This window comes from Podarcis pityusensis (assembly GCF_964106645.2).
Source record: "Podarcis pityusensis genome assembly, chromosome: 2".
In the NCBI taxonomy this organism is placed as follows: domain Eukaryota; kingdom Metazoa; phylum Chordata; class Lepidosauria; order Squamata; family Lacertidae; genus Podarcis; species Podarcis pityusensis.
The window spans coordinates 105,694,825-105,720,256 of record NC_138029.1 but is presented as its reverse complement, the minus strand read 5'-3'; the positions used below and the strand labels follow the sequence as shown (position 1 = coordinate 105,720,256).

The 25,432-nt window shown below is 46.1% G+C and overlaps 2 protein-coding genes and 1 long non-coding RNA gene across 6 annotated transcripts in view; 1 reads left to right on the top strand and 2 right to left on the bottom strand.

Annotated features, from left to right (window-relative positions):
- The window catches only part of ACOX2 (acyl-CoA oxidase 2), a 30,787-nt gene extending 24,480 nt beyond the window's left edge, over window positions 1-6,307 (bottom strand). Inside the window, exons 1-4 of one of the 3 annotated variants that reach the window (XM_080995737.1) lie at window positions 6,093-6,307; window positions 5,439-5,508; window positions 3,399-3,559; window positions 2,388-2,550 (exon numbers count right to left, since the gene is read on the bottom strand). In XM_080995737.1, the coding sequence (XP_080851863.1) occupies window positions 2,388-2,550; window positions 3,399-3,558 (323 nt within the window). In that variant the 5' untranslated portion in view covers window position 3,559; window positions 5,439-5,508; window positions 6,093-6,307. Of the gene's footprint in view, window positions 1-2,387; window positions 2,551-3,398; window positions 3,578-5,438; window positions 5,509-6,092 lie in introns of all 3 variants that reach the window. The other 2 variants (XM_080995736.1, XM_080995738.1) reach the window with 2 other exon arrangements.
- Window positions 1-25,432, top strand: part of LOC308471670 — a 76,686-nt gene that overhangs the window by 43,991 nt on the left and 7,263 nt on the right. Inside the window, exon 2 of the long non-coding RNA XR_013983052.1 lies at window positions 20,971-22,714. This is a non-coding gene — a long non-coding RNA (uncharacterized lncRNA). The remainder of the gene's footprint in view (window positions 1-20,970; window positions 22,715-25,432) is intronic.
- The window catches only part of FAM107A (family with sequence similarity 107 member A), a 34,732-nt gene continuing 27,596 nt past the window's right edge, over window positions 18,297-25,432 (bottom strand). Inside the window, exons 2-4 of one of the 2 annotated variants that reach the window (XR_013983041.1) lie at window positions 24,260-24,416; window positions 19,509-20,801; window positions 18,297-19,372 (exon numbers count right to left, since the gene is read on the bottom strand). Coding sequence is in view for 1 of the 2 variants with exons in the window: in XM_080995922.1 (XP_080852048.1) it covers window positions 20,694-20,801; window positions 24,260-24,416 (265 nt within the window). In the remaining variant the exon portion in view is untranslated. Of the gene's footprint in view, window positions 20,802-24,259; window positions 24,417-25,432 lie in introns of both variants that reach the window. The other variant, XM_080995922.1, reaches the window with a different exon arrangement.

Genomic DNA, 25,432 nt, shown 5'->3' with positions numbered 1-25,432 from the left:
TGTTTACTCTGTAAGATTTCTTTATCTAGCTTTTTTAGATCAAGTCAGAAAAGCACATTTTGAAATAGCCAGTCAACATGGCCTAACATTACTCGTTCGTTCGGTTTGCCCACAAAAGCCATTGACAACCCTCGCTAACTCACTCCCACAGCGGCTTCTGCCCTTTCCCTCCTGCAGTATAAATCCAAGGGGCTCCCACAAATATGGAACAATATATATTTGACCTCACTGGCTTCTACAGTACAGTTCTACACTGCCGTCCAATGCAAACGGGACTTATAGTAAGTGTGCACAGAAAGGGGACAGGGGCTTTTTTCAGCTTGAGGGTTAGGTGCCAGTGGTGAGCATTGCCAGCAACACACACACACACACACACACACACACAATGGGTGGAGCAGTGGATGGAACTTTCACCTGTATGCAGTAGGCTACATGCCAATTATGCAGATGTCTGAGCTCTTTACAACCAGTAAAGGCAATTAAGAGGTATTAGCAAAGTTCAAGGACATGTTCTAACCTGGCAACCACAGAAGGTATGGAGCAGAGTCAGTGAGGCGGGCGGGCTAGGGAAAATCCCAAGAGCAGGGAAGGGGGGAGTTTTGGCCTTGTATACGTGAAGGAGCACCTCCATCCCCATCGTTCAGCCCAGATACTGAGGGTCCACCTCCGAGCGGTTCCCTCACCGCAAGAAGTGTGGTTGCAGGGAACCCAGCAGAGGGCCTTCTTGTTAGTGGTGTCCCCCGCCCTGTGGAACACCCTCCTGTCAGCTGTCAAACAGACAAGCAACTACAGTCATACCTTGCGTAACAGATGTTTCAGGTTGTGTTTTTTCAGGTTACAGACTGCTGAAACCCGGAAGTACCAGAACGGGTTACTTCCGGCTTTCGGCGGTCACGCATGCACAGAAGCGCTAAATCGCGCTTTGCGCATGCACAGAAGCGCCAAATCGTGACCCGTGCGTGCGCAGATGCGTCGCTGCGGGTTGTGGATGCTGCGGGTTGCGAACGTGCTTCCCGCATGGATCACGTTCGCAACCTGAGCGTCCACTGTATCTGACTTTTAGAAGACACTTGAAGCCATCCCTGTAAAGGGAGGTTTTTAATGTTTGATGTTTTACTGTGGTTTTATGGTTTGTCGGAAGCCACTCATATAAAGTGGCATATAAAGTTGTTGTTGTGGTTGTTGTTGTTGTTAGAGAGGGAGGGCTGGAAGGTGTCCTTTGGGTTTCCCATCCCTAACTAACCATGTGTACTCAAAAGTATGGTAAGTCCCTATTTAATTCAACAAGGTGTACTTCCAAGTAAGCAAAATTAAGGCTGCAACCTTACTTTCTGTTCATGTGCTTAAATTTATACACCACCCTGATTGCAACTAGAACCTCTAAGCGGTTTACGAAAAACAAAACGGTAATGAAGTAAAAGCAGGTGTTTTCTTAAAAAAAAAAGAATTAAATAGACTTAAAATCAATAATTAAGCTAAATATAGATTGAAGAACATGTCAGCTTTTAGGTGTCCAGATAGGCTTGCCTGAACAAAAATGTCCTTAGCAAACACCGAAAAGGATACAGTGAAGGAGGCTGCCTGATGTTCAACTGGCAGGGAGTTCCAATGTGCAGGTGCAGCCACGCAAGGAGATAGACTTATTGCAAGCATAGGTCTAATATTGCATAGAACCTGCAACAGTGCCCATTCTGAGGAATGAAGGGGTCCAGTGGGCTTATATGGGTTAAGGTGACCCATCAAGTAAGCTGATCCTAAGCTGCTATGGCCTTTATATGCTAATACTAACACCTTGAACCCGGCCCAGTAACCAATCAGCATCCAGTGCAGTTTTCTGAACAGCCAGGTGACATGTTGACAGGGTCTCACTCTCGCTCACTTTCTACACTAATTGCCGTTTCCAGATCAAGTGCAAAGGAATCCCTACATCGCACGATGCCGATGTTGAAGTCACAGGTGCCTGAACTACTGTGCTCAAGCTCTCCCCCCATACATCTCCTTTCCCCCTGTGCTTTTTGAACCTGAATCCAAACCCTTTCACATTCTACGGCTGCCCAGAATGAGGCAATATGGTCATAACTGCTCCTTTGTGTATTTAGAAACATTGACACGTTGCTTGATTGTAACCGAACGAAACCTCGCAGCAGCTTACAAAAATAATAAAACTATAGGTAAATTTTCAAATCAGAGGTGGCGTCCTCTCAACTCTGAAAAGTTATAGGATCCACAACAGGCAATTCTGTCTGCCACATATTTGCACACTCTCTCAGAAGCCAGAGATTTCCCTTGGCTGCAGCAGGCCACCTCACCTAGCTTAGGTGAAAGCAGGCACTTTTTTAAGACAGCTAAAATACAATTCTAGCAGCATTTTATTGTTTTCAAATCACCTGTGGCAGTAAGCCAGTTCAGGTCCGCCTGTTGCCCATCCCATTTTGGCCGCCATCTTTGAGAGGTGAACGGACTTCCTGACAGCATCTTCGTATCTTTCATTCTGGCTCATGAAGTACTGGTTTTCTAGGCTGAACACCGGATCACTCTGGATTATGGTTTCTGCAGAGTACACAATGATCCTTTAAGCAGGCCGAGGCACAGGAATCACACACAGGAAAACCAAGCTGCAATTACACTGATGTTCACCACGAGATTTACAGAAGAAAATGCAGTTCTGGCAGTGAAGCATCTATAGCAGGCTTCCTCAACCTTGGCCCTCCAGATGTTTTTGGCCTACAACTCCCATGATCCCTAGCTAGCAGGACCAGTGGTCATCAGGGATGATGGGAATTGTAGTCTCAAAACATCTGGAGGGCCCGAGGGTGAGGAAGCCTGATCTATAGCATTTTACAACGCAGTAGAAACCTCCAGGCCATTCACATTAGCCTAAGGTTCTTTTTCACCGAATCACTGAGTCGGGGGTGACCCAAAAGAGGCCATCTTAGTCCAGCCTGCTGACAACTTGTATGAAATCCACCATCATTTAATGCATACAAGTTGATGGGGGACAGACTACTGCCAGCATGTTAATTCCAGCGCTTAAAAGCTTGTGCTAGCTGTTCATACATTACTGGACCAGGTTCAAGGTTCTTGCACAACCACTGTTTTAGCTTTTGCACAAACTTAATCAGGATGAATGTGCGACGAACAAGTCATTCTGGAAGAGCCTCTTTAAAATCAATCGTCTCACCTGTCCAGTTTCTGAAGACTGCAAAAAATACAATTGGTTTGGCTACGCCTTTTGTTGCAAACAAAATTATCCAGCTCCAAAAATTGTTTTTAAGCGCTGCGAAGGAGGATACACCAAAAGGCAAACGTTGCATAGTTGGGGAAGCATTTAAAATAGCGTATCATCAACGTTCAAAATAACACAAATACCGGTACTTATTTCCATGTGGACGACTTACCCACTGTCCTCCGCATCTGTGTCTTTTCAGCACCTCCATCCAGTATATTGGTCAGTCGTTCAACACTGAAGGAGGCCGTTTTTCTTTCAATGTCAAGGTCAGGGTTCACAATTTGTCTAGTGGAATTCTGGATGTTTTTATTTGCATTCCACGATGCCATTCTAAATGTTGGTGGAATGCTGAAGAGACAGAGGATATTAGTTACTGAGCATTTGCAGAAGTCTTATAATGAAGTTGAGGACGCGGGTGGCACTGTGGGTTAAACCACAGAGCCTAGGACTTGCCGATCAGAAGGTCGGCGGTTGAAATCCCCGTGACGGGGTGAGCTCCCGTTGCTCAGTCCCTGCTCCTGCCAACCTAGCAGTTTGAAAGCACATCAAAGTGCAAGTATATAAATAGGTACCGCTCCGGCGGGAAGGTTAATGGCGTTTCCGTGCGCTGCTCTGGTTCGCCAGAAGCGGCTTAGTCATGCTGGCCACATGACCCGGGAGCTGTACGCCGGCTCCCTCGGCCAGTAAAGCAAGATGAGTGCCGCAACCCCAGAGTCGTCCGCGACTGGACCTAATGGTCAGGGGTCTCTTTACCTTTACCTTTATAATGAAGTTGTGGGGTTTTATATTTTTGTCTGCAGAACTGAAGCTGCTTTAAGACAGCCCTTGAATGTGCACTTTACTTCTGAGTAAATGTGCACAGGATTGCGCTCTGTGAGCAAATCTTTAAATCAATTGGCACCACCTTGAGAATATGCTAATCTGGGAAGAGCCTGCTCATAATTATAATCATGGGTAGGCAAACTAAGGCCTGGGGGGTCGGCCCGCGGACAGTCTGGGAATCAGCATGTTTTTACATTAGTAGAATGTGTTATTAAATTTAAAATGCATCTCTAGGTTATTTGTGGGGCATAGGAATTCGTTCATTTCCCCCCCCCAAAAAAATACAGTCTGGCCCCCCACAAGGTCTGAGGGACAGTGGAATGCCCCCTGCTGAAAAAGTTTGCTGACCCCTGATTATAATCATTGGCTGAAACACTGAGATCCCTTGAACGTGTGCCCAACTGCAGAAATCACCAATGAGCTACTGGCCACTAGGTTTGAAAAGGGATCGGAAAAATTCATTGGTACTGGCAGCTGGTAGTTATAAAGTTTATCGTGTTTTAATATTCTGTTGGGAGCTGCACAGAGTGGTTGGGGAAACCCAGCCAGGTGGGCGGGGTATAAATAATAAAATTGTTGTTGTTGATAATAATAATAATAATAATAATAATAATAATATTCTTATTATTAAATATGCCACCACTGGGATCATAGGCCTCCATGCCTCTCAATACCATCTGCTGGAGAATAACAGAACTCAAAGATCCAACAACTGGTACCAGGTGCAAAACAGTGGCAAGGAGAGAGAGACTTGAGTACCACGGTGCCTCTGAGCATATGTTCAGCCCAGGAATTTGTTTTCAGAACTGGAACTGATTTTCCAGTCCTCTCACACACAAAAAATGATTACTGGTCCACAACCTTCATTTCATCAACCTTTTTTTTTGGGGGGGGGGGAGATTTTTGCTGTTGCAGCTATTAAACGATTGGCAGTCAGAATCCTCGCTGATCTATTGCAAACCAAAGATCTGCCAGTAGATCACAATCTACTTTCTGCAAACCCTATTTTAAGCTGTTGTGAATTAATTGTTCCTGGGGGCTGGGGAGATCTGTCCTCTTTATGAAGCCAAGTGTACTTACTTTGCCTCCCTCCCCCGCCCCTCCATTTCCTTGGCACGGTACGTTAAACCTCTGCTTTGTACCTACGGACACAGGAGTTATTGCAAAACCTCAAACTTTGTGCTGATTGCAGCTGTAGATCTCACACTGTACCCTCTTGCACAACAAATTCAATGCCTGTGCTTGCACATCCCAAGGTACGTGTTTTTCCTTCTGCGCACGCCGAACATGGGTTAAACATTTTCAAAGCTGCGAATTATTATTTTGCAATAGTAAGCCTTTCCTTAAAATCGCACTTTCTATAAAGCTGATAGGGGAATTTCCCTACCTCTGATCTCAAAAGAAACGTCTCAGACAGGAACAACCCGGGCGATATCCAGCGAAGACCCTCGTGGCACCTTTAAAGTTGAACAAATTTATACTGTATAGGCATCCCTGGACTAAATCGCCCTCCATCAGATGCATGCAACGTATCCCCAGTTGCAGGTGTGGGTTTTTGAGCGTTGCTGGGTTGTAAACAGGGAGGCAGGGAGGAAATGTAGCGCGGAAAAGTACGGGCGGTGATCACTGTGTGGCCATTCACGCTCACAATCAGAAATTAATAGAAGGGTACAGTTGGAGGGGGGGACCCTAGCGGTCATCTAGTCCAGCCCCCTGCAATGCATGCATCTCAACTACAGCACCCGTGACAGATGCTTAAAAACCTCCCGTGAAACCTCTGCTGTTTCCGACGGGCAAAGTGAACTCAGCCGGGAGAGTCTACCTAGAAGTTAAAGTCCCACTGAATTGGGGTGTGGGGTGTGGGTTTAACTCCCGGGAAAGCGAGTCCAGCTTCAGTCAGGTCCCCCTCATAGCTGTCAACTTTTCTTGCGAGGAATCCTATTCGGAATAAGGGAATTTCCCTTTTAGAAAGGGAAAGGTTGACAGCTCTGGTCCCGTCCCCCCCCCCCCCCGCACACGTGGGTCGTGCAAAGTGACTTACCGCCCTTCGCAAAGGGGAACCCTCGCAAGGCTATTTCCTGATCCGAGCGGCGGACGGAAAGACTTCCACTGCCGAGCGCCTTGCTTAAGTTTGAATGCTCTTTTTTCCCCTTCTTTGCATATGCGCGTCTATGGTGTTTTCTCCTCCGTCTCTATCGTACTGGCTGAGCGGGCAGACGCGTGTCGCCACCGCCTTCTCCTGGCCGGAATGCCGAGCTGCTCCCGGGAACAGAGGAAGAAGGCCAAGAAAGCTCTCTCTTTCTTTTTGCCTTCTCAGATCAGAGGGGTTGTCTCTGTTAACAGGATCAGAGTTCATCCTCATGTAACAGATGATGAAATCAAGGCTTTATGCTTAACTCTATCCTCTCCTAAATGCTCTCAACCAAGCAGTGCCAGATTACACATAATAATAATAATAATAATAATAACAATTATTATTATTATTTATTTATACCCCTTCCATCTGGGTTTCCCCAGCCACTCTGGGCGGCTTCCAACAGAATACAGTGGTACCTCGGGTTAAGTACTTAATTCGTTCTGGAGGTCTGTTCTTAACCTGAAACTGTTCTTAACCTGAGGTACCGCTTTAGCTAATGGGGCCTCCCGCTGCCGCCGCGCCGCCAGAGCACGATTTCTGTTCTCATCCTGAAGCAAAGTTCTTAACCCGAGGTACTATTTCTGGGTTAGCGGAGTCTGTAACCTGAAGCGTCTGTAACCTGAAGCGTCTGTAACCCGAGGTACCACTGTATTAAAATACAATAAATACATTAAAAGCTTCCCTAAGCAGGGCTGCCTTCAGATGTCTTCTAAAAGTCTGGTAGTTGTTCTCTTTGACATCTGAAGGGAGGGTGTTCCACAGTGTGGGTGCCACTACTGAGAAGGCCCTCTGCCTGGTTCCCTGTAACTTGGCTTCTCGCAGTGAGAGAACCGCCAGAAGGCCCTCGGAGCTGGACCTCAGTATAAGCTAAACAAGCTATGGCTTAGGGCCCCACTCTCTTGGGGTCTCCCCAAAAAATTAAAGGAAAAAAACCTGGATGTACATTTCCAAAATATAAAATAAAAAACAATAAAATAAAACCTATATACAGCAACAGTGTTTTGTATTGTGTAGGCTCCTAGGATGTAAGTCATGGGCCCCGCCTGCTAGCTTGCTCCCTAAAATATCACTGATTTGCTGATTTCTATATATAGGGTGCCTATATTCTGCATGGACTGGTTGCATGGCAATATGTGCAAATGGTTTTAGATACCTATTAGGTCTATAAATTACCATATAGCATATATTCAGCGACAATTTGTTGTTGACAAAGGACAGCTGGACATACAAAGGGCCACATTACCTTCAGTAGCTTAGGGCCTCATCAAACCTCAATCTGGCCCTGGCTCTCACCCAAGGGCCACGTGTTGAGATGTCTGGACTAGATGACCCTCAAGGGACCCTTCCAACTACATTTTTTTTTTTAATATTAAGAATACTGTATGAATAATAAGAATAAGAATAATTTATTATTTATACCATGTCCATCTGGCTGGGTTTCTCCAGCCACTCTGGGTGGCTCCCAACAGAATATTAAAAATACGGAAAAACATCAAACATTAAGAACTTTCATCAGCTCCACTATTTATTATTATTATTATTATTATTATTATTATTATTCACACCCTACCTTTCCACTGCAAAATTGTTGCTCAGGGCAGCTTGCAGTAGTTTTTTAAAAAACAAAGCAAAACGTTTCCCTATATTGGAATGAGTACCATCAGGGCGACTCACGAGATGCAGAAGGTAATATAAAGACTCACAGAGAAAGGCACATTCGATGGAATTCGTGGTTTCCATTTATTTCATATATAAAAAGAGGCAAAACGATCCTCGTTGCACCTGAGGCACAAGAAGGTTTCTGGAGAGGATTTGTGAATTTGTGATTTGCTTATGCACAACCATGGATGCATTATTGTACCAAATTAAGCTGTACCATTGCCGTTGTAATCTGCAGACTGGACTCTAGTTCTGTTTTCCTGTTAAACCCCTTTTTATTGAAAAACCAATATTGGGGGGGGAAACACATTTTTTTTAAAAAAATAAAAATTACGTGTTACTGAAGAGTTTCTTTTTAAATCCACCTGCTGTTGGATTCATCCGTGTGTGTTTTTAAAAAGTGGTTTTTATTGGGTTTGTGTGCGTGTTTGGATTCATTCGTTCTCTGCTCACTTCAAAAGACGAGAGGGTGATGTTCCTTGGGGTTTTAAGTTGCACTGGGAAAACAATAAGGCATCAACAGCGGTTCAAAACATATACCTCAGCAGCTGGAGTATGTGAAATTGCGCCTTAGGCTATTGTCCTTGAGGGAAAGACTATATAGCTCAGTGGTAAATCACATGTTTTTCACAGAACTGCCCTGCCGCCGCCCCAAATCAATTCCTTGCTTCTTCGAGTGGGGCTGGAAACAGATTGGCCAGATTTTTCTTTTAAAAGGGCCAGGGATCTTTCACCCGTTAATAGGTGCAGAATAGGAGCGTGGAACCCTTTTCACCCTGAGGGTAGGCAATGTCTGGAGGGACATATGAGCAGGGCCAGAATCAAAATATTTCCTTCAAAGGCTGGACAAGGTTACATTTAAGATCCCTTCCAACTCTAGGATTGATCAACATGAGGAGCAGGTAAACTATTTGGACTGTTCCGCAATTGCATCCCACCAGAATCTTGGAAGAACTAGGCCTTCAAGGATTATAGAAGGCAAATATGCTTGCAGAGGGCATTCTGCAATAAGAGAAAGCCCTGTCCTCTAGTGGCCTTCCATCTCATATCTGAAATGCGAATGATGATGATGATAATAATAATTGTAATAATAATAATTGTAATAATTTTATTATTTATACCCCATCCATCTGGCTAGGTTTCCCCAGCCGCTCTGGGCGGCTCCCGACAGAACACTAAGAACAGAATAAAACTTCAAACATTAAAAACTTCCCTAAACAGGGCTGCCTTCAGATGTCCTCTAAAAGTCAGATAGTTGTTTATTTCCTTGACATTTGATGGGAGGGTGTTCCACAGGGCGGGCGCCACCACCGAGAAGGCCCTCTGCCTGGTTCCCTGTAACCTCACTTCTTGCAGGTGTTGTAAACAAAAATTGCCCTTTTCCTTTATGGGGTATCCAAGAACCCATATAGAGTCCTTACATAGGTTTCCTATTGGTAGGAGAAAATAACAGAGGCCAACCAGAGAATATTGAGAAGCAAAGAAGCTAGTAAGCTTGATCTTTATTGATCTGTTGCAACAGGGTGCTCCCCTCACCCGCAGGAGAGGAGGAGGAACCCAGAACAATGGCACGCAAGGCCTTATAAAGACTTTTGAAATTGCCACCCTGTAGATCAAGACCACCCCCAGAAACATCATACATACATCAAAGAAGGGGCGTAACCTAAGACCACCCCTCAGATACATCGCACCTACATCACAGAAAAGGCAGTCTAAAATAGAAATTTGAATGTTGTTTTTCTCCTGTCATTGTTTATCTCCTATCTGGCAGGTTACTTTATTGGATTGCCTGGGGAGCCTGGCCAGTCTTTTGCAAGGATAAATACTTTGTTCCTGGACCAGGTCACAGGCTCACACCCTATTCATATCTTAAATGTGCCCCTAAGACAGGATTTGTGAGGAAAGAGACAATGGGAGGTTTCCCACTTTGACCTTGCAGAGAAAACATTTGGTCAGTTTAGGAATCAAAATGGTTCCAGGTTGGTCTTCCTGTGCTGATCTATGTACGTGCTTGGTTGGTACGCTTATCAACATTGCCATATATCTTAGACCTCAAAATTCCTATCACACAGGGAGGGAACCGCCAGAAGCCCCTCGGAGCTGGACCTCAGTGTCTGGGCTTAACAATCAGCATATGCCTGGGATCAGATGGGAATTGCTTATGCAATCCCCACCATTGCACCCCCATGTTAGGAAAAAGATGCACCGCTGAATTTTTTGCCTGTCGTGCAGTTGTTCCAGAGACCCAGCTCGGGGAGAGAGGGGTTAAAGAAAGGTTGTAACAGTTTGGACTTTGGGCATGTGACTGCTTTATCATCCCGGAAACTGGAGCAGCAGCAGTGTGCTGAAGTTCCTTAACAGCGTGGAGGTTTATTGCTGGGTAGCTCAGTTGGAAGAGCATGAAGAACTTAATCTCAGGGTTCAAGCATTGCAGAGGGTTGGACTAGATGACCCTAGGGGGTCCCTTCCAACCCTACAATTCTCTGATTCAGTTTCACATTGATATACCTGCCACATTTTCTTCTCAAGGAGCTCAAGGTGGCATACATGGTTCTCCTGCTCCCCATTTCATCCTCGCAACAACTGGGTGAGGTAGTTACAGATAGGTAGCCGTGTTGGTCTGCCATAGTCAAAATAAAAAAAATCCTTCCAGTAGCACCTTTAAGACCAACTAAGTTAGTTCTTGGTATGAGCTTTCGTGTGCAAGCACACTTCTTCAGATACACTGAAACAGAAGTTGCCAGATCCTTCTATATAGTGAGAAGGTGGGGAGGGGTATTACTCAGAAGGGTGGTGGGAATGGGAGATTGGCAGATAGCTGAGATGAGCCTGCTGACGACTCTTAACGACTGTAATAGGTCTTACAGGAAAAGGCAAGGGGTGAGAAGGCAAGCCCCTTGCCTTTTCCTGATTGCATAAGCCCCTTGCCTTTTCCTGTAAGACCTATTACAGTCGTTAAGAGTCGTCCGCAGGCTCATCTCAGCTATCTGCCAATCTCCCATTCCCACCACCCTTCTGAGTGGTATCATTACACCACACTGGCTGACAAAGGAAGGTCGACAAACACTGCAAATTCCTGCTAGTTTCCCTAAGATCGGTTTATACAAATTGGATGGCCCTTCAGCGACACCCACTTTCGCAAGGCCTTCGTTTCCCCTTAGGTACAGTTTCAACACAGAGGGAAGGGAAACATTACTCCTTTCTTGAGACAATTTTTTTCTACACGGGTAATCTAACCCACTTCATAAGAAGGCAAAGGATTGATACTGTTTTATAACTGGATTTGGATGAAGGCAAGTGGAAACAAATGCCCTTTAATTATCAGGCTCAGCAAGGACAGAAAGCGTGGTTAATAGTTTCTGAACTCTGCCCATAGCACCATAACTTTCACCTGTTAAAAACCTGCTATAAAATCTTTATGAACCAGCTTAAATGGAAGTTGCTTCTAGGCAAGTGGTTTCCAAACTCCCCCCATCAGGGGAGATCGCTAAGGGTCTTGCTAGACCACTTAGCGATTCTTCTGCCTGCTGTAGCCACTATAATGCACTGTGCTAGTTGCCGCATGATTTTTAATGGCATTTTTACTGCTTCTTTTATTATTTCTTGCATTTCATTGTAGAATTCAAATTGCAAGACAATGTAAGAAATAAAAGAAGCAATAAAAACGCAGTTAAAAACCAATAGACATATTTAATGTGCCATCAACCTGCCTTCAACCGCAAATCAGGAAACATGTTGCACACCACCTAAATGAAGTTCACTGGCCAATAATCAATAATCAGCATCTGTGGATTTTCTTGGGTGTGTGTTGTGCTGGGGAAAGATCAAACTTCAGTGGCAGAGCACATGCTGTAATACCCAGCTTTTCCAGCAAAAAACAAGAACAGATCAGGCAGCAGTTGATGGGAGAGACCTCTGCCTGAGACTCCACAGAGTTGCTGCCAGCCCTGGTGGGAAATACTGGGTTAGATGCAGAAATCGTTTGACGTGGACCGTATGTTTAAAACACCGTGATGCCCTACTACTTTAATATCCTCCTCCTCCTCCACCATCGGCACCTTAATGCTGAGATTAAGGTAAATCCTTTATTGCGTGTTCTGCAAGGATTGTCCAGGTGTTTCTCAGATTAGGTTTAAGACATTCCACCTCTCCACCCTCTTAAGCTGGTTGCAGGAATTGCAGTTTCCCAAGCAAAATGACAGCTCACTTCTGAGTTATGCAGGCCACATGTATTGGGGCATGTGTAGCAACACTCAACTTCCCCGGCCATTGGCCATGCTCGCTGGAGCAGGTGGGAGGTGTGGTTCACCGACACCTGGAGGGCCAAAGTTTCCCCATACCTGTACCGGGGATGAATTTACATGCGTATTTTGGAGCAAGGGTGGGAAGCCTGCAACCCTTGGAATACTGATGGACTACAATGCCCATCATCCATGCTCACTGGCCACACTGGCAATAGGACAGTAGTCCGACAACATATGTAGGCCCGCAGGTTTCTCAACCCTGAGCTAGAGTAAACTTTGTGCTACTTCTTCTCAGAATATTGTATAAAAGCACCCCCCAGTGGTGAAATTATGTTTCTGAGCCTGCAGTAGGTGGATACTGGATGTAAGTTGACATATTTATTAGTATATTCTGTGCCATTTTTGAGCATGGTGCTTTGCAGTGTACCAGGGGAGCAGAGGGAAAAAGGCTGGGTTGAGAGTTAATTAAAAAAAAGATTTGATGGGGGGGGGGCAGGGGGCACCCTAACCCTTTGGGAATCTTTCTTTCTCTTTTTTGGTATTATTCTCTATGGCATGGGTCATAAACCACTTTGAGGTGTTTGTTTGTTTTACAATCAAGCAGTGTATAAATTTTAGGTAAAGGTAAAGGAACCCCTGACCATTAGGTCCAGTCGTGGCCAACTCTGGGGTTGCGGCGCTCATCTCGCTTTACTGGCCCAGGGATAAAGGGAAGTTCTCTTTCTGCAGTTCTCTTACTGCACATAACTGTGTGGCATTGTGGGAAGTCTTGCTATTAGAACTATTGCTTCTTTTCTCTTGCATTCTGGGAAGTCTCGCTTCTGCTTCTGCACATACTGTTCCAAACACACCAAGCCTAACACACCAATGACCAAAACAATATGGTCTGTTCTGGTCTGTTCTTAATGCATAGCTGACCACATCTACGGAACTTGATTATTATATTCTTTCATGTTATGATCAATCATTAGTAATTGTTTTAGTCATGTTATATTAATCTTTAGTTATAATTTAATTAGGAGGATTCATGCCTGTCTAGTTCTAGCTCCATTTCTCATCCTTTGATCTATCAGTGATAAATGGTTGTATGTAATTCCCGCCTTGTACCTATGTTAACCAATCAGCAACAAGATGCTTTGTGTTTGTATCAACCAATCAGCCACAAGCACACCTGTGGCAATGTTTGTAATATTCAATAAAAGAGAGTTCCCAGGGCTCGCCCCGGCAGACGCCTCTCATATGACACCTACCACTCGTCTGTCGTGATTTCAACCCAACACAGGGAGCTGGCGTACAGCCTCCGGGTCATGTGGCCAGCATGACTAAGCTGCTTCTGGTGAACCAGAGCAGCGCATGGAAACCCCGTTTACCTTCCCACTGGAGCGGTACCTATTTATCTACTTGCACTCTGACGTGCTTTCGAACTGCTAGGTTGGCAGGAGCAGGGACCGAGCAACGGGAGCTCACCCCGTTGCAGGGATTCGAACCGCCGACCTTCTGATCGGCAAGCCCTAGGCTCTGTGGTTTAACCCACAGCGCCACCTGGAAACAATAAAACAACAAATAGGGGAGCAGCTTTCTTGTATTGTTGTCTATGACAGATTTCCAAATGTGAATGTAGGTCCAAAGAATAAGGGTATTTTTGGGTCTAGTCAAGAAGTTAGGACAGGGAAGTTAAGAGAGCTGGGAATTGTGTGCATGTGTGAACTGGTGGTCGGGCGGGAAGTTATAGTTCATTGAGATTAGTGCAGTGAATATATATATATATATATATATATATATATATATATATAAAGTTACTCAGTCCCTTTGAGTTAATGGGATCTGCTTGTCAAATAAATGAAACATCCCAGTACCATTGTAAAGTTGAGGGGGTGGTAGGAGCAAACTGACAACTGAAGTAAGGATGAGCCTTTCAGAAGGAAGGGAGTCATGTCTGAACATATGCACAGCTCAGGTAAGTTATGTGTCTGTGTCTGTTTCTCAGACTCATTCAACAGGGTGGAAATATTGTAGGGCTATTTTATCACTACTGGAGCAGAGCTAGCCTGAACACCAGCTAGTGCCACAAAGTGTAAATAGAAGGTGGGAGAATCTTGTGGGGTTTTTTTAGCCAATCCAGACACACAGAGAGAGCAGGAAATCCTGACAAGGGGAATACTTTTGTCCATTATTGATCCTGGCTCCTACCTTTGGAAGATGGCTCCCAGTTCTGGACCAGATTTGTCTATGCCTGTAAATTATATATAATGGGATTTAAATTCCTCCCCCCTTAGAAAATGATAGGTTATGTCTGGCAGCATCATAGCTGTCAACTTACAGATTTGAAAATAAGGGATCAGCAGCCAAAATAAGGGATTTTAGACAACCAGCTGAAATACAAAGTTAAAAGGGACCAGATAATTTTGGAGAGCAGCGCCGGTTTTTAGCCCTTCGTTTCCAGAGGTTGCTGCTCAAGACACCAGCTGATGAAACACTGTAATTAAATAACTACAAGCAGCGACCACTTTTCGTGCAAAACGAAGTCCAAGCTACGAAGATGCTGCTGCAGTTCTGTATCTTTTCTCTCGTGCTCCATCTGCAGCTCTCAGTTCCATCAGGCGGGGCGGGAGGAAGGGGGGGGAAATAGCGCCTGAAGTAAACCCGTAGATCAGACCATCTATGCTCTTCTACTACTACAAATCTATGGGAGAAGCGCTTGCAGTCCTTCCTCAGCTGTCTCCCTCTATGGTTAGCCCTTGGAACACCTGCCCGCGCCTGTGCCTCTGCCTCCGCCTCCTCCTCCTCTCTCTGAACTGCTTTCTCTATGGTTGCCCTCGCTCTCCTCTCAAGGCTCCTCATCAATTCATAGGCCGTGCCAGGCTGCCCATCTCATTTGGGTCCTTCGGCGGTGCAGCCGCAGTACAGCCTAGCAGGAGCGCCGGTGATGGGCAGAGGGGAGGCCCCAGGCAGAGACGCTCAGTTTGGCGGCCGTGAGGACGATGGTGGCGGAAGGGCCCGAGGCTCCTGCCAGTCCCGGTGGGGAGGGGCTCCTGGGGGCCGAGGCTGGTGAGAGGAGGCTGGAGGGGGGCGGGCCGGGCAGCCAAGCAACACAGTTGGAACCTCCCTCCTCCCTGGCTGGCAGGGATGGAGGGAGGGGAGCTGCTTCCTTTGAAACCCAGGAAATTTAAGGGACATCATCAATAAGGGACAGCAGCAGGACACGGCGCTGGGATAAGGGAGTTTCCCACCAAATAAAGGACGGTTGACAGCTATGGGCAGCATCGACCTCACTATGTGGGAATACCTTGCAGACGACCGCAGTGCCTAGAGACAGCCAGCCAGGACGTTTATCCACAGCCTTGACCAAGGTAGGAATGACTTCTGGGAGGAGTGCAGAGAGAAGAAATGCCATGGTGCAGCTGCAGTAGCACAACCAGAAACCTTCATCTGCCCTAGCTGCAACAAAACATGTCTCTCCCTTATTGATCTTTATAGCCACAGCAGACGTTGCAACCTTCCAACAGTTCAACTCATCCCTCCATTGTCTCCCGAGACAGATGGATGCCAACCAATGTGTTTAGTGGTTTAAACATTTTTGTCAGGCTCAGTCTAGACCAAAGCCTTGTGCAACTTCACACTGAAGCGCTGCGAATGTAACTATACTTGTATTAACTGTTACGTACTGAAGTTTTCACCCTGTAGATAGTTTTCACTCAGGTCCACATATGCAAATAAGGAATTGAAAGTGACGTTCAGTGATTGGATAGTTACAGAAAGTGGTTACTGTTGCATTGTAGTAGAGCTCTATATAAGCAGGCTGGCTGAACCCTTCAGCTCAGTTCTGTTCTGGCCTGTGAATAAACAAGAGCTGTTTGAAGAATCGCTGTGTCGTCTGATATGTTCACCCACAAGTTAAATTAATTGCAGGTGCACTTGCTATAGCCAAACACTAGAAGACAGCAGACCCGAAGCAGTTCTGGCAGCAGCGACACTAGAACTTGTCCTTGGTGCAAGAGTGCAAAACAAACCATGATCCTGGGTTTGGATGCTGTGCTAAACTAGCTTCCTCGTGGTTCATTTACCTGTTCAGGTGAAGGTGGGTTGAAGTGGGAGGGCTTGGGCTGTGGGCATCGATATGCAACTTGTACACAGGGCAGGCTTGCCTGGGGATGTTGAAACCTCTTTGCTCCAGGGCAGGATTTGCTTTTGTCTTCTTTGCCAAGACAAGGTGTTCTAAGGATAATTGGCATCCTTGCCAAATGGCTGTTATGAAATGAGGCCGGATTGAGCAAGGATCGCCAACGCTCTCAGGTATTCATGGGACCCCATTAATTAAGTATCTCAGCCACAGGGGGAATACAGTGGTACCTCGGGTTACATATGATTCAGGTTACATACGCTTCAGGTTACAGACTCCACTAACCCAGAAATATTGCTTCAGGTTAAGAACTTTGCTTCAGGATGAGAACAGAAATAGTGCTCCGTTAATGAAGCTCCATTAGCTAAAGTGGTGCTTCAGGTTAAGAACAGTTTCAGGTTAAGTACGGACCTCCGGAACGAATTAAGTACTTAACCCGAGGTACCACTGTATTGTGAACAACGAACAGGTGAGACACATCAAAGGATTTTCCCTCCCAAAATTAATAATGGGGAAGTGAATCAGCTTAATCTCGCGACCTTATTCTCCTTTTGAGATTCTGCATCGTTCAAAGATTCTAAATGTCATCACCATCATTATTAATGCATTTGTATCCTATCTTGCTTCTGAAAAGCAAGGTGGAAGCGTTCATGAGGTCCCCAGGCACTTTTTTATCCAGACGTTGGCCAAATCCAGACCTGCTGTTTCGTTCCAGACAGCTGGCTGCATTATACATCCTTGGATTGTGAAGTACTCTAATAGATTTCACGATTTCCACCGAGCGACTTGGAAATAGCGAAGGTGGCATTGCTTTGTGAATTCTTTGCAGGGCTGGGGCCTTGGAAGTAGCTCCACAATGTTGCTGACCTGAACCTGACCCATAAGTGACTAGAGGCTAATATACCTGACCAGAGTAATGAGGGCAGCTGTTTGTCTGGGTTTAGCATCTTTCCAGCAACAGTATATGGGTTCTCTCGAAGAATGATCTTTGGGCTCAAGCTCAAGCTACATTAGCACAGTAAAAGAAAAAGAAGTTATAAATGTGTTTTAACACCAGGTGGTGGTGTAGAGCTGAAATAAGAACGCTATGAAATTTTCCATTGCGAGCTTTAAAATGGTTTTCTCTAGAGCATTTTTTTTTAAAAAGAGCTGTGTAGATGCAGCCTCTCTTTCTGCCTCGCACACACACACAAACAGAAAGGGAATTAGACAAAGGCTGCTTTTACACCACACATTGAAAGCCACTTTCTGAGCACAATTCAAAGTGTTGGTGCTGACCTTTAAAGCCCTAAACGGCCTCGGTCCAGAATACCTGAAGGAGCATCTCCACCCCCATCGTTCTGTCCGGACACTGAAGTCCAGTGCCGAGGGCCTTCCGGCGGTTCCCTCGCTGCAAGAAGCCAAGTTACAGGGAGCCAGGCAGAGGGTCTTCTTGGTAGTGGCACCCGCCCTGTGGAACGCCCTCCCAATAGAGGGAGAAAAACAACTACCAGACTTTTAGAAGGCATCTGAAGGCAGCCCTGTTTAGGGAAGCTTTTAATGTTTAATAGACTATTGTATTTTAATATTCTGTTGGAAGCCGCCCAGAGTGGCTGGGGAATAAATAACAACAACAACTTTAAAAATTTGTGGCTTTTCCGCACAGAATTCTGGGAGCTGTAGTTTGTTAAGCTGCCCTTGGTTAGAGTTGGTTAGAAGCCCCTCTTTCCCTCACAGAGGCTACAGTTCTCAGATTTCCTCTTGAAGATGCATTGATTGATTACACTCCGGTAATTGTAGCTCTGTGAGGAGCACAGGGGCCCTGCTGCATAGAAATTAGCCAACTATATGAAGATAAAAGCTACATTTTTGCTCTGTCCACTTTCTTCTCTGATTGTGTCCACCGCCAGCAGAACATTGCCCAGAAAGGAATGTGGTTCCTGGTCTCCTTCTCTATGCTTTCTTTCTTCCTAGATGGGTCCTGGGAGGGAGATCCCAGTGTGCAACTCTTAATTAAAAGGAGGTCACCTGGGGGGAAGACCACAAAAGTTGAAGCACCTGCCTTGATTAAGCCTGAAGTTGTAGATTTAAAAGATCACCCATTCCTTAGAAAAACGAAATCAGTTTATTTTGGTAGCCGGCTGTTTTCATTCATAGAATATCTAGCAAAATATACAATTACTCATCAATTCAGGTTTTGTTCTGGTTTTTTTCTTGATAAAATGTTCTCTCCCCAAGAAAGCAATGGTGGCAGTTAAGTTGTTAATATGAACATGTGCAATAATATACATGCAGCAGGTGCACAGATATCACTATGTTTATATAGCACAGTATACCTAAGTAGGGTACAGAATGAGTTTCTTTGGGGTAAAAATAAGAATATGTGCTTTCGAGGAAAAGTAACAGACATTTTGGGAAGCACAGTTTCCGGTACCTCTGTATAGGCTGAATTATGACTCATATAGTACAAGATCCCTAGGAGCTGTTAAAACACTACCCAAGAAAGATCTCTGCATAGCGTTCAGACGTGGTGCCCCTGGCTTGTTCCAGAACATTTGGAATGGCGAGCCCCAGTGTTTACACACGCAAATTCCTAATATCTACCAGGAGGTTGTATTATGGATTAATTGGTCCCAAGCCAAGCCTTCCTGTGTGAAGGCACTTTGAGGCTCTCTTTGAACCAACTTCTCATTACTATTCTAAATTTTTCCATGGGGGAAATATTTCTCAACTTTTGTTTCTTGCTTTAAGAAGAATTCCCCACCCAATTCACATTGTACCACTGAGGGGGAAAGGAACTACGATCTGACAGCTGGAAGGGACCTACTTTTTTAAAACAAAGAAATAAAGATAAGGGAATTACTTTTATGTGCAATAGAACTGCTCCTTCTTCATGCAGTGCAGTTAAGCCATGAAGCTCCCTCACACGGGAGTCAGCAACAGCCACTAACTCAGAAGCTTTTAAAAGAGGATCCAGCAGATTCGTGGTGAAGGCTACAAGCCACAATAGCTATCTGTCTCCACGGTCTGAGGCAGTACGGCTCCTGAAAGTCTGTGGCGGGGAAACCACGGGAGAGGAGAGCGCTCTTGAACTCGGGTCCTGCCTAAGGCATCTGATTGGCCACTGTGAGAACAGGGTGCTGGACTAGTTAGGGCAGGCATGGCCAAATTTGGCCCTCCAGCTGTTTGGGGACTACAACTCCCATCATCCCTAGCTAACAGGACCAATGGTCAGGGATGATGGGAATTGTAGTCCCCAAACAGCTGGAGGGCCAAGTTTGGCCATGCCTGAGTTAGGCCATTGACCTGAGTCCACACACAAGCCTCTGTGTGGCCCCATCACCCTCTCTATGCAGCTGATGTGATTCTTATTAGGCCACCACTTCCCGTCTCTCTGAGACCGCCATTTTCTTCCTCCATATACTGAAAGCCACGCATTTGTAGGCATGGTTTCTTATTCCTTCCACACAGCTCCTAAAGGCCCCTTCTGGAATACGACCCCTGCTCCCCATGTCAGAGCACGAGGGTTGAGAAGTTTTTGCATCCGACCGCATGATATAACCTGGGCCTCCTCTTTCCGTAGTAACATGTTAAGTTGCAGAAAGAAACGCGAGTGCTATTTTACGACTGAATCTAAGAGACGACCAATACGTCCTCATAGACACAAAGAGACACCACATCTGCCCCCCCCCGCCCCATCTCAGTGGTGCAATACATAGGAGGCTTGCCTTATTGTGAGTCAGACCATTGGCTTGTCACTCAGTACTGTCTACACAGGCCAGCCGTGGCTTTCTGAGGTTTCAAGTGGGGGTTTTGACCTGGGAGCCTTTCACGAACTTCAAGTGAAGTACAGAAACTCACACGCTTATTGACATGGTTGCGTTTTCTGGGTGGGTGTTGCTTCGACACAGCAGAAAGTGACAAAAGCGTAGCTGAGTGAGCTCTAGCGGTTAGCTGGCGCTGATAGCCTCTTCCCTTTTTCGTTTCTTTTGTTTTTTGCCCCCCCTTCTCTGGTTTTCCAGCAAGCTACTCCAAAGATTAGCTCGACTGAACATGAAATTTATTACAACCATTAGTTTCTGCTGCTGAGCGTCTTGAAGCCCTGGCATTGATATGGCGGCCTAGTCTTCATAGACCATCGCCCACATGTTGCATCTCCAAGGTTTAAGCCCAGAGGTAACAAGGGATGGAATAGGGCATCAACATTGCCTGTTTACTCGAGAGGAAGGCTCAGGCCATTATTATTACTCCCCACCCAAGCGCTTCTACTAGCATAGCATCACAAACTTTCCCAGCCCCCCACACACCGATGTTATTCCTTCCCAGATGTACAGCAAAAGCCCATGTTTGGGAGTTTCTACCGGAGCAAGCGTTAATAAACAGTAAGCAGCCCCAAAGACGTAACTGTGAATGTCCACCATATAAGAAGATGTCAGCATGTAGGTATTCAAGCGAGCAGAGAAGGTCTTCCTCTTCCATTCTGGTCTCAGCTGCTCCCATCTGCTAGGCGACCTTCTCCGCCCCAGTTAGTGTTGATGTCCTCCTCAGGTTCTCTTTTACTTTAATAAACTCTGGCGCGTTTTCTTCTTGCTTCTCTTGCTCCCTCTCCAACTGATGGGAGAAGAAAGGAAGGATATATACGTGAATAAACTGTGTATGTGTTTGTGTCTTGAGAGAGAGGGGGAGGGGAGGGAGACCTCAGGCTGGGATGGTGGAAATGCGGCTCTCCGTGTCTCTCCATCAGGGCCCCAGCACTCTCTCTATTATTATCTATTTAAAGATATTTTAATCCCACTCTTCATCCAAAAAAGATTTGCAGAGCAGCATACCTTAAAAAGCAGAGACATCACCTTGCCGACAAAGGTCCGTATAGTTAAAGCTATGGTTTTCCCAGTAGTGAGGTATGGAAGTGAGAGCCGGACCATAAAGAAGGCTGATCGCCGAAGAATGGATGCTTTTCAATTATGGTGCTGGAGGAGACTCTTGAGAGTCCCATGGACTGCAAGAAGATCAAACGCATCCATTCTTAAGGAAATCAGCCCTGAGTGCTCACTGGAAGGACAGATCCTGATGGTGGGAAACATTGAGGGAAGAAGGAGAAGGGGACGACAGAGGACGAGATGGTTGGACAGTGTTCTCGAAGCTACCAACATGAGTTTGACCAAACTGCGGGAGGCAGTGGAAGACAGGAGTGCCTGGTGTGCTCTGGTCCATGGGGTCACTGTACAAGCAGGCTACATTCCAGTCGGAGGTTTCTACAAACAGGAGGTTCATTGGTGGGGAGTGGGGGATGGCTTTGCAGGGGTGGCCCTCCTTGCCACCCTATGCCAAAATAATCCCCTTCTCTGGTTTGAGAAAGACAGGATGTAGAATGGGAAGGAAGGCTGATTAGCAGCACGAACCTCCTTGGAATGTTGCCACACTTCTAGCGGGGGAAACATAGGAAGTCTCCTTATACGGAATCAGACCCATTGGTCCACCTTGCTTAGTACTGTATACGCTCACTGGCAGACCCTCTCCAGCCTAGGGATCAGACTAGGGTCTCTCTCTGCCCTACCTGGTGATGCCAGGGACTGACCATTGGACCTTCTGCAAGTATAGCAGATGCTGTACCGCTAAGGTACGGGGAGAATGCATTTTGATCTCCTCCCATTGAAAGTCCTGCTGTTGCACCACCTACACTCCCCCCCCCTTTTTCTAATGAAAGCCAGCTGCTAAAAGCTTTAAGTGGAGGGAAAAAAGGGATGCTCGGATCATGTATTTTGCCTGTCTAGCAAATAGCCTTAATCGCAAATAAGCCAGAATAATTAGGAAATTGCTGAAATCAGGTTGAGTTGAGACAATAGTAATTAATAATCATAATAATCAGGAGGCTTTAAAATAAAATAAAAGGAGTTAAGCACTCTTAATTAAATGCTTGAGGAGGAGAGTATTTCGTTTAAATTGTATTGGGGTATGTGTTTTTTTTAAAAAAAAATAAAAAATAAAAGAGCTTAATTACAGCAGATTTCCAGCTAAGCTCACGCTACGCGTTTTCCAAGCCATGGAACATCCACTAAGCGATGTCTGCAATTACCAGCTAGCGTGAGAGAAGGGAGCAGCCTGTGTTAATGAAAACAAGAAGGATGAACATGGCAACATGTTGATAATTGTGCCTTCAAGAGATGTGTGCGGCGCTCTGCCGAAAATTTAATTAAGATCTCTATCCGGTAAGAGTGCAACGCGCAATGTTTTGGTTGCCTTCCCTGTTTTGCCAGGCTGGTTTAAAAATTTTGAAATCCTGAACTGGTGTTTACAAGCTTAGAGCTCTCAGTGACTTCAAGGGGATTGAAGGGCTTGTAAGTGGTGTTAAAATCTGGGGATTAAAGCCAGGATAGAAAAGCAGCTGCTCTGCTGCTGGGGCAGGAGGCTTAGGCGGCCTGGTGGCTGCAATCCCATTACGGACGGCAGAACCTGGATCGAAAGGGTTTATCCAGATCATCAGGTGAAAGCTTGAGGCATATTCCTGTGAGTCCTGAGCAAAGGTAAATTGCACGATGTCAAGTCAAGGACTGGGGAGTAGGGGTTTGGCCCTTTGCCAATGAAGGCCAGTTGCTCGAGTGAACGGGCCCCCTGCCACACCAACCCCAGACTGCCCTCTCTGTCAGTCTTCTTACTTACAAAGTAACAGAGGGCATGACCTTTCTGCTTCCTCCTGCTTAGTCTCAGCAAAGGCACAAAACTAGAATTAGCTGGGTCCGCTTGCCATTGGCTCCGACAACAAGATTTGCAGACTGAACTTCACAGGTGATAACACTGATCTTCCCATGCCATGAAAAGTGTCACCTGGCAAACTCATTGGTTGTTATCCTACTGTTGGTTGGGAGTCTGGGCTGCTCCCCTTGCTTTTGCAAAAGGGGCTGGCGTGCATCCCAGCACAACAACAAGGCAAAGAGCTGAGTGCTGGGTGCTTGTTTAAGAATAAAAATGGATTCGATTGGTGGCAAAACACAGTTCAATCTTGGCAGCCCGTTCAGTTAAAGTGTGGGGTAGGGAGCATACAAAGGAGCCACCTTAAGCTCCGTGGAGGAAAAAGTGGGGTACAAATATAATAATAAAGCCAATAAAAATTAACAATAATAGTAATAATAGTAATAATAATTTATTATTTATACCCCACCCATCTGGCTGGGTTTCCCCAGCCACTCTGGGCGGCTTCCAACCAAACATTAAAAACAATACAGTAAAATTGTTGTTTATTGCCTTGACATCTGCTGGGAGGGCGTTCCACAGGGCAGGTGCCACTACCGAGAAGGCCCTCTGCCTGGTTCCCTGTAACCTCACTTCTCTGATCTAATTCTGTGGTTCCCAATCTGGGTGGTATAAGCCTCCAGGGGGCAGGCAGTGGGATTAGGTAGTGGGGTGCTAAGAATCAAAGGCATGGCAGGGGGGCACTGGAGGTGCAAATGACTGAATCATCCATTTTTGTTGAATCAGTTAAACTAAATCGTTTTAAGTGGATACTGCATAAATTCTCACTTATTTGTTACTGATTTAAATTCTTATTGTGTAAGCCTTTTCCTGAGCGGGTCATGCAGGCTGCTGTTCTGAATAGCACTTCTTGTAGGGTTGGGGCCACTGGGGATGAGTTTATGGAACAAAGGGGGTGGTGGACCAAACATGTTCGGGAGCCACCGATCTAATCGATCGTTTGATGAGTGGGGAGGGAGACATGGGTTGGCTGCATGCCTCTGCGTGTCTTGTGTGGGCATGCATGTGAGACGTGACATGGTCGCGCCCACTTTTGGCCACACCCAATGCTGGCCTGGGGTGCCCAGAGGGATGGCTAAGGATGGAAACAGCCCTCTGGTCACAAAACATTAGTTGCTGATGGTTTACCTGCTCTGGTATGAAGCTCGACAGCAGCACTGCACATAAAAACCCACAAATCTTTCCCCTAACCTACCAATGCAGAGTTGCTTGTGAAAAGACTGAAGAGCGCCATGTGATTGTTTAGAGTAAGTACAGGGTGGATTTCTCTGCACTTCTGATGCGGTTTATTGCAACAAGATTTCAGAACTGCGTCCTACCTGATCCAGCTTCTGTTGCCTCTTCAGGAGCTCTTGCTCGAAGGGAGATTTCAACTTCTTCGCCTCTTCCTCTTCTTTCCTCTGCCTGATCAGCTGGTTCCGCCGCCGATGCTCCAGAACTCGCTGCAGTTCTGGTTTGCTCTCGACTCCCAAGCCTCTGTGAAACGAGGAGGGAAAAGGGGCAGGTTAATTAAAGCTGAGCTGCCAAGTGCAAATGGTTGCATTCTGGAGGGAAACAAACAGGGCAACCCTGCTCAAAAGTAATCCCCAGAATTCAATGGTGCTTACTACAAGAAAAGTGGGCAAAGAATTGCATCCTTGTGTTGCAATCCTACACATGTCTACTGCTAAGAAGGACATCGCATTGAGTTCAATGGGACTTACTCCCAGGTAGGTGTGTAAAGGACTGCCAGTTGAAGTTAAATCCTTTGAAGACAGAGGTCCTTTGGCTGGCTTGGGTCGATATGGGATTGGGGGGGCAACTCCCATCTCTTGTGGGGGCACAATTAGTGCCAGCACCGTCCGTTAAGAGTTTGGGTGTAATCTTCGACACCTCCCTTTCCATGGAGGCGCAGATTGCAGCTATAACAAAGGCGGCATTTTTTCATCTCCGCCAAGCTAAGCAGTTGGCTCCTTACCTCTCTCACCCTGACCTAGCCACTGTGATCCACGTGATGGTCACCTCCAGACTGGATTATTGTAACTCGCTCTACGTGGGGCTACCCTTGAGACTGACCCAGAAACTCCAGCGGGTGCAGAATGCTGCAGCGAGACTCCTTACGGGGTACTCGCTGCAAGATCACATTCACCCGGTGCTATACCAGCTGCACTGGCTCCCGGTGGAGTACAGGATCAGGTTTAAGGTGCTGGTTTTAACCTTTAAAGCCCTATACGGCCTAGGACCCTCGTACCTACGGGACCGCCTCTCCTGGTATGTCCCACAGAGGAATTTACGGTCTTCAAACAAAAACATCTTGGAGGTCCCAGGCCACAGAGAGGTTAGGCTGGCCTCAACCAGAGCCAGGGCTTTTTCGGCTGTGGCTCTGATCTGGTGGAACGCTCTGTCACAAGAGACTAGGGCCCTGCGGGACTTGACATCTTTCCGCAGGGCCTGCAAGACGGAGCTGTTCTGCCAGGCCTTTGGCCAGGGCACAGCCTGACTCCCTCCTTTGG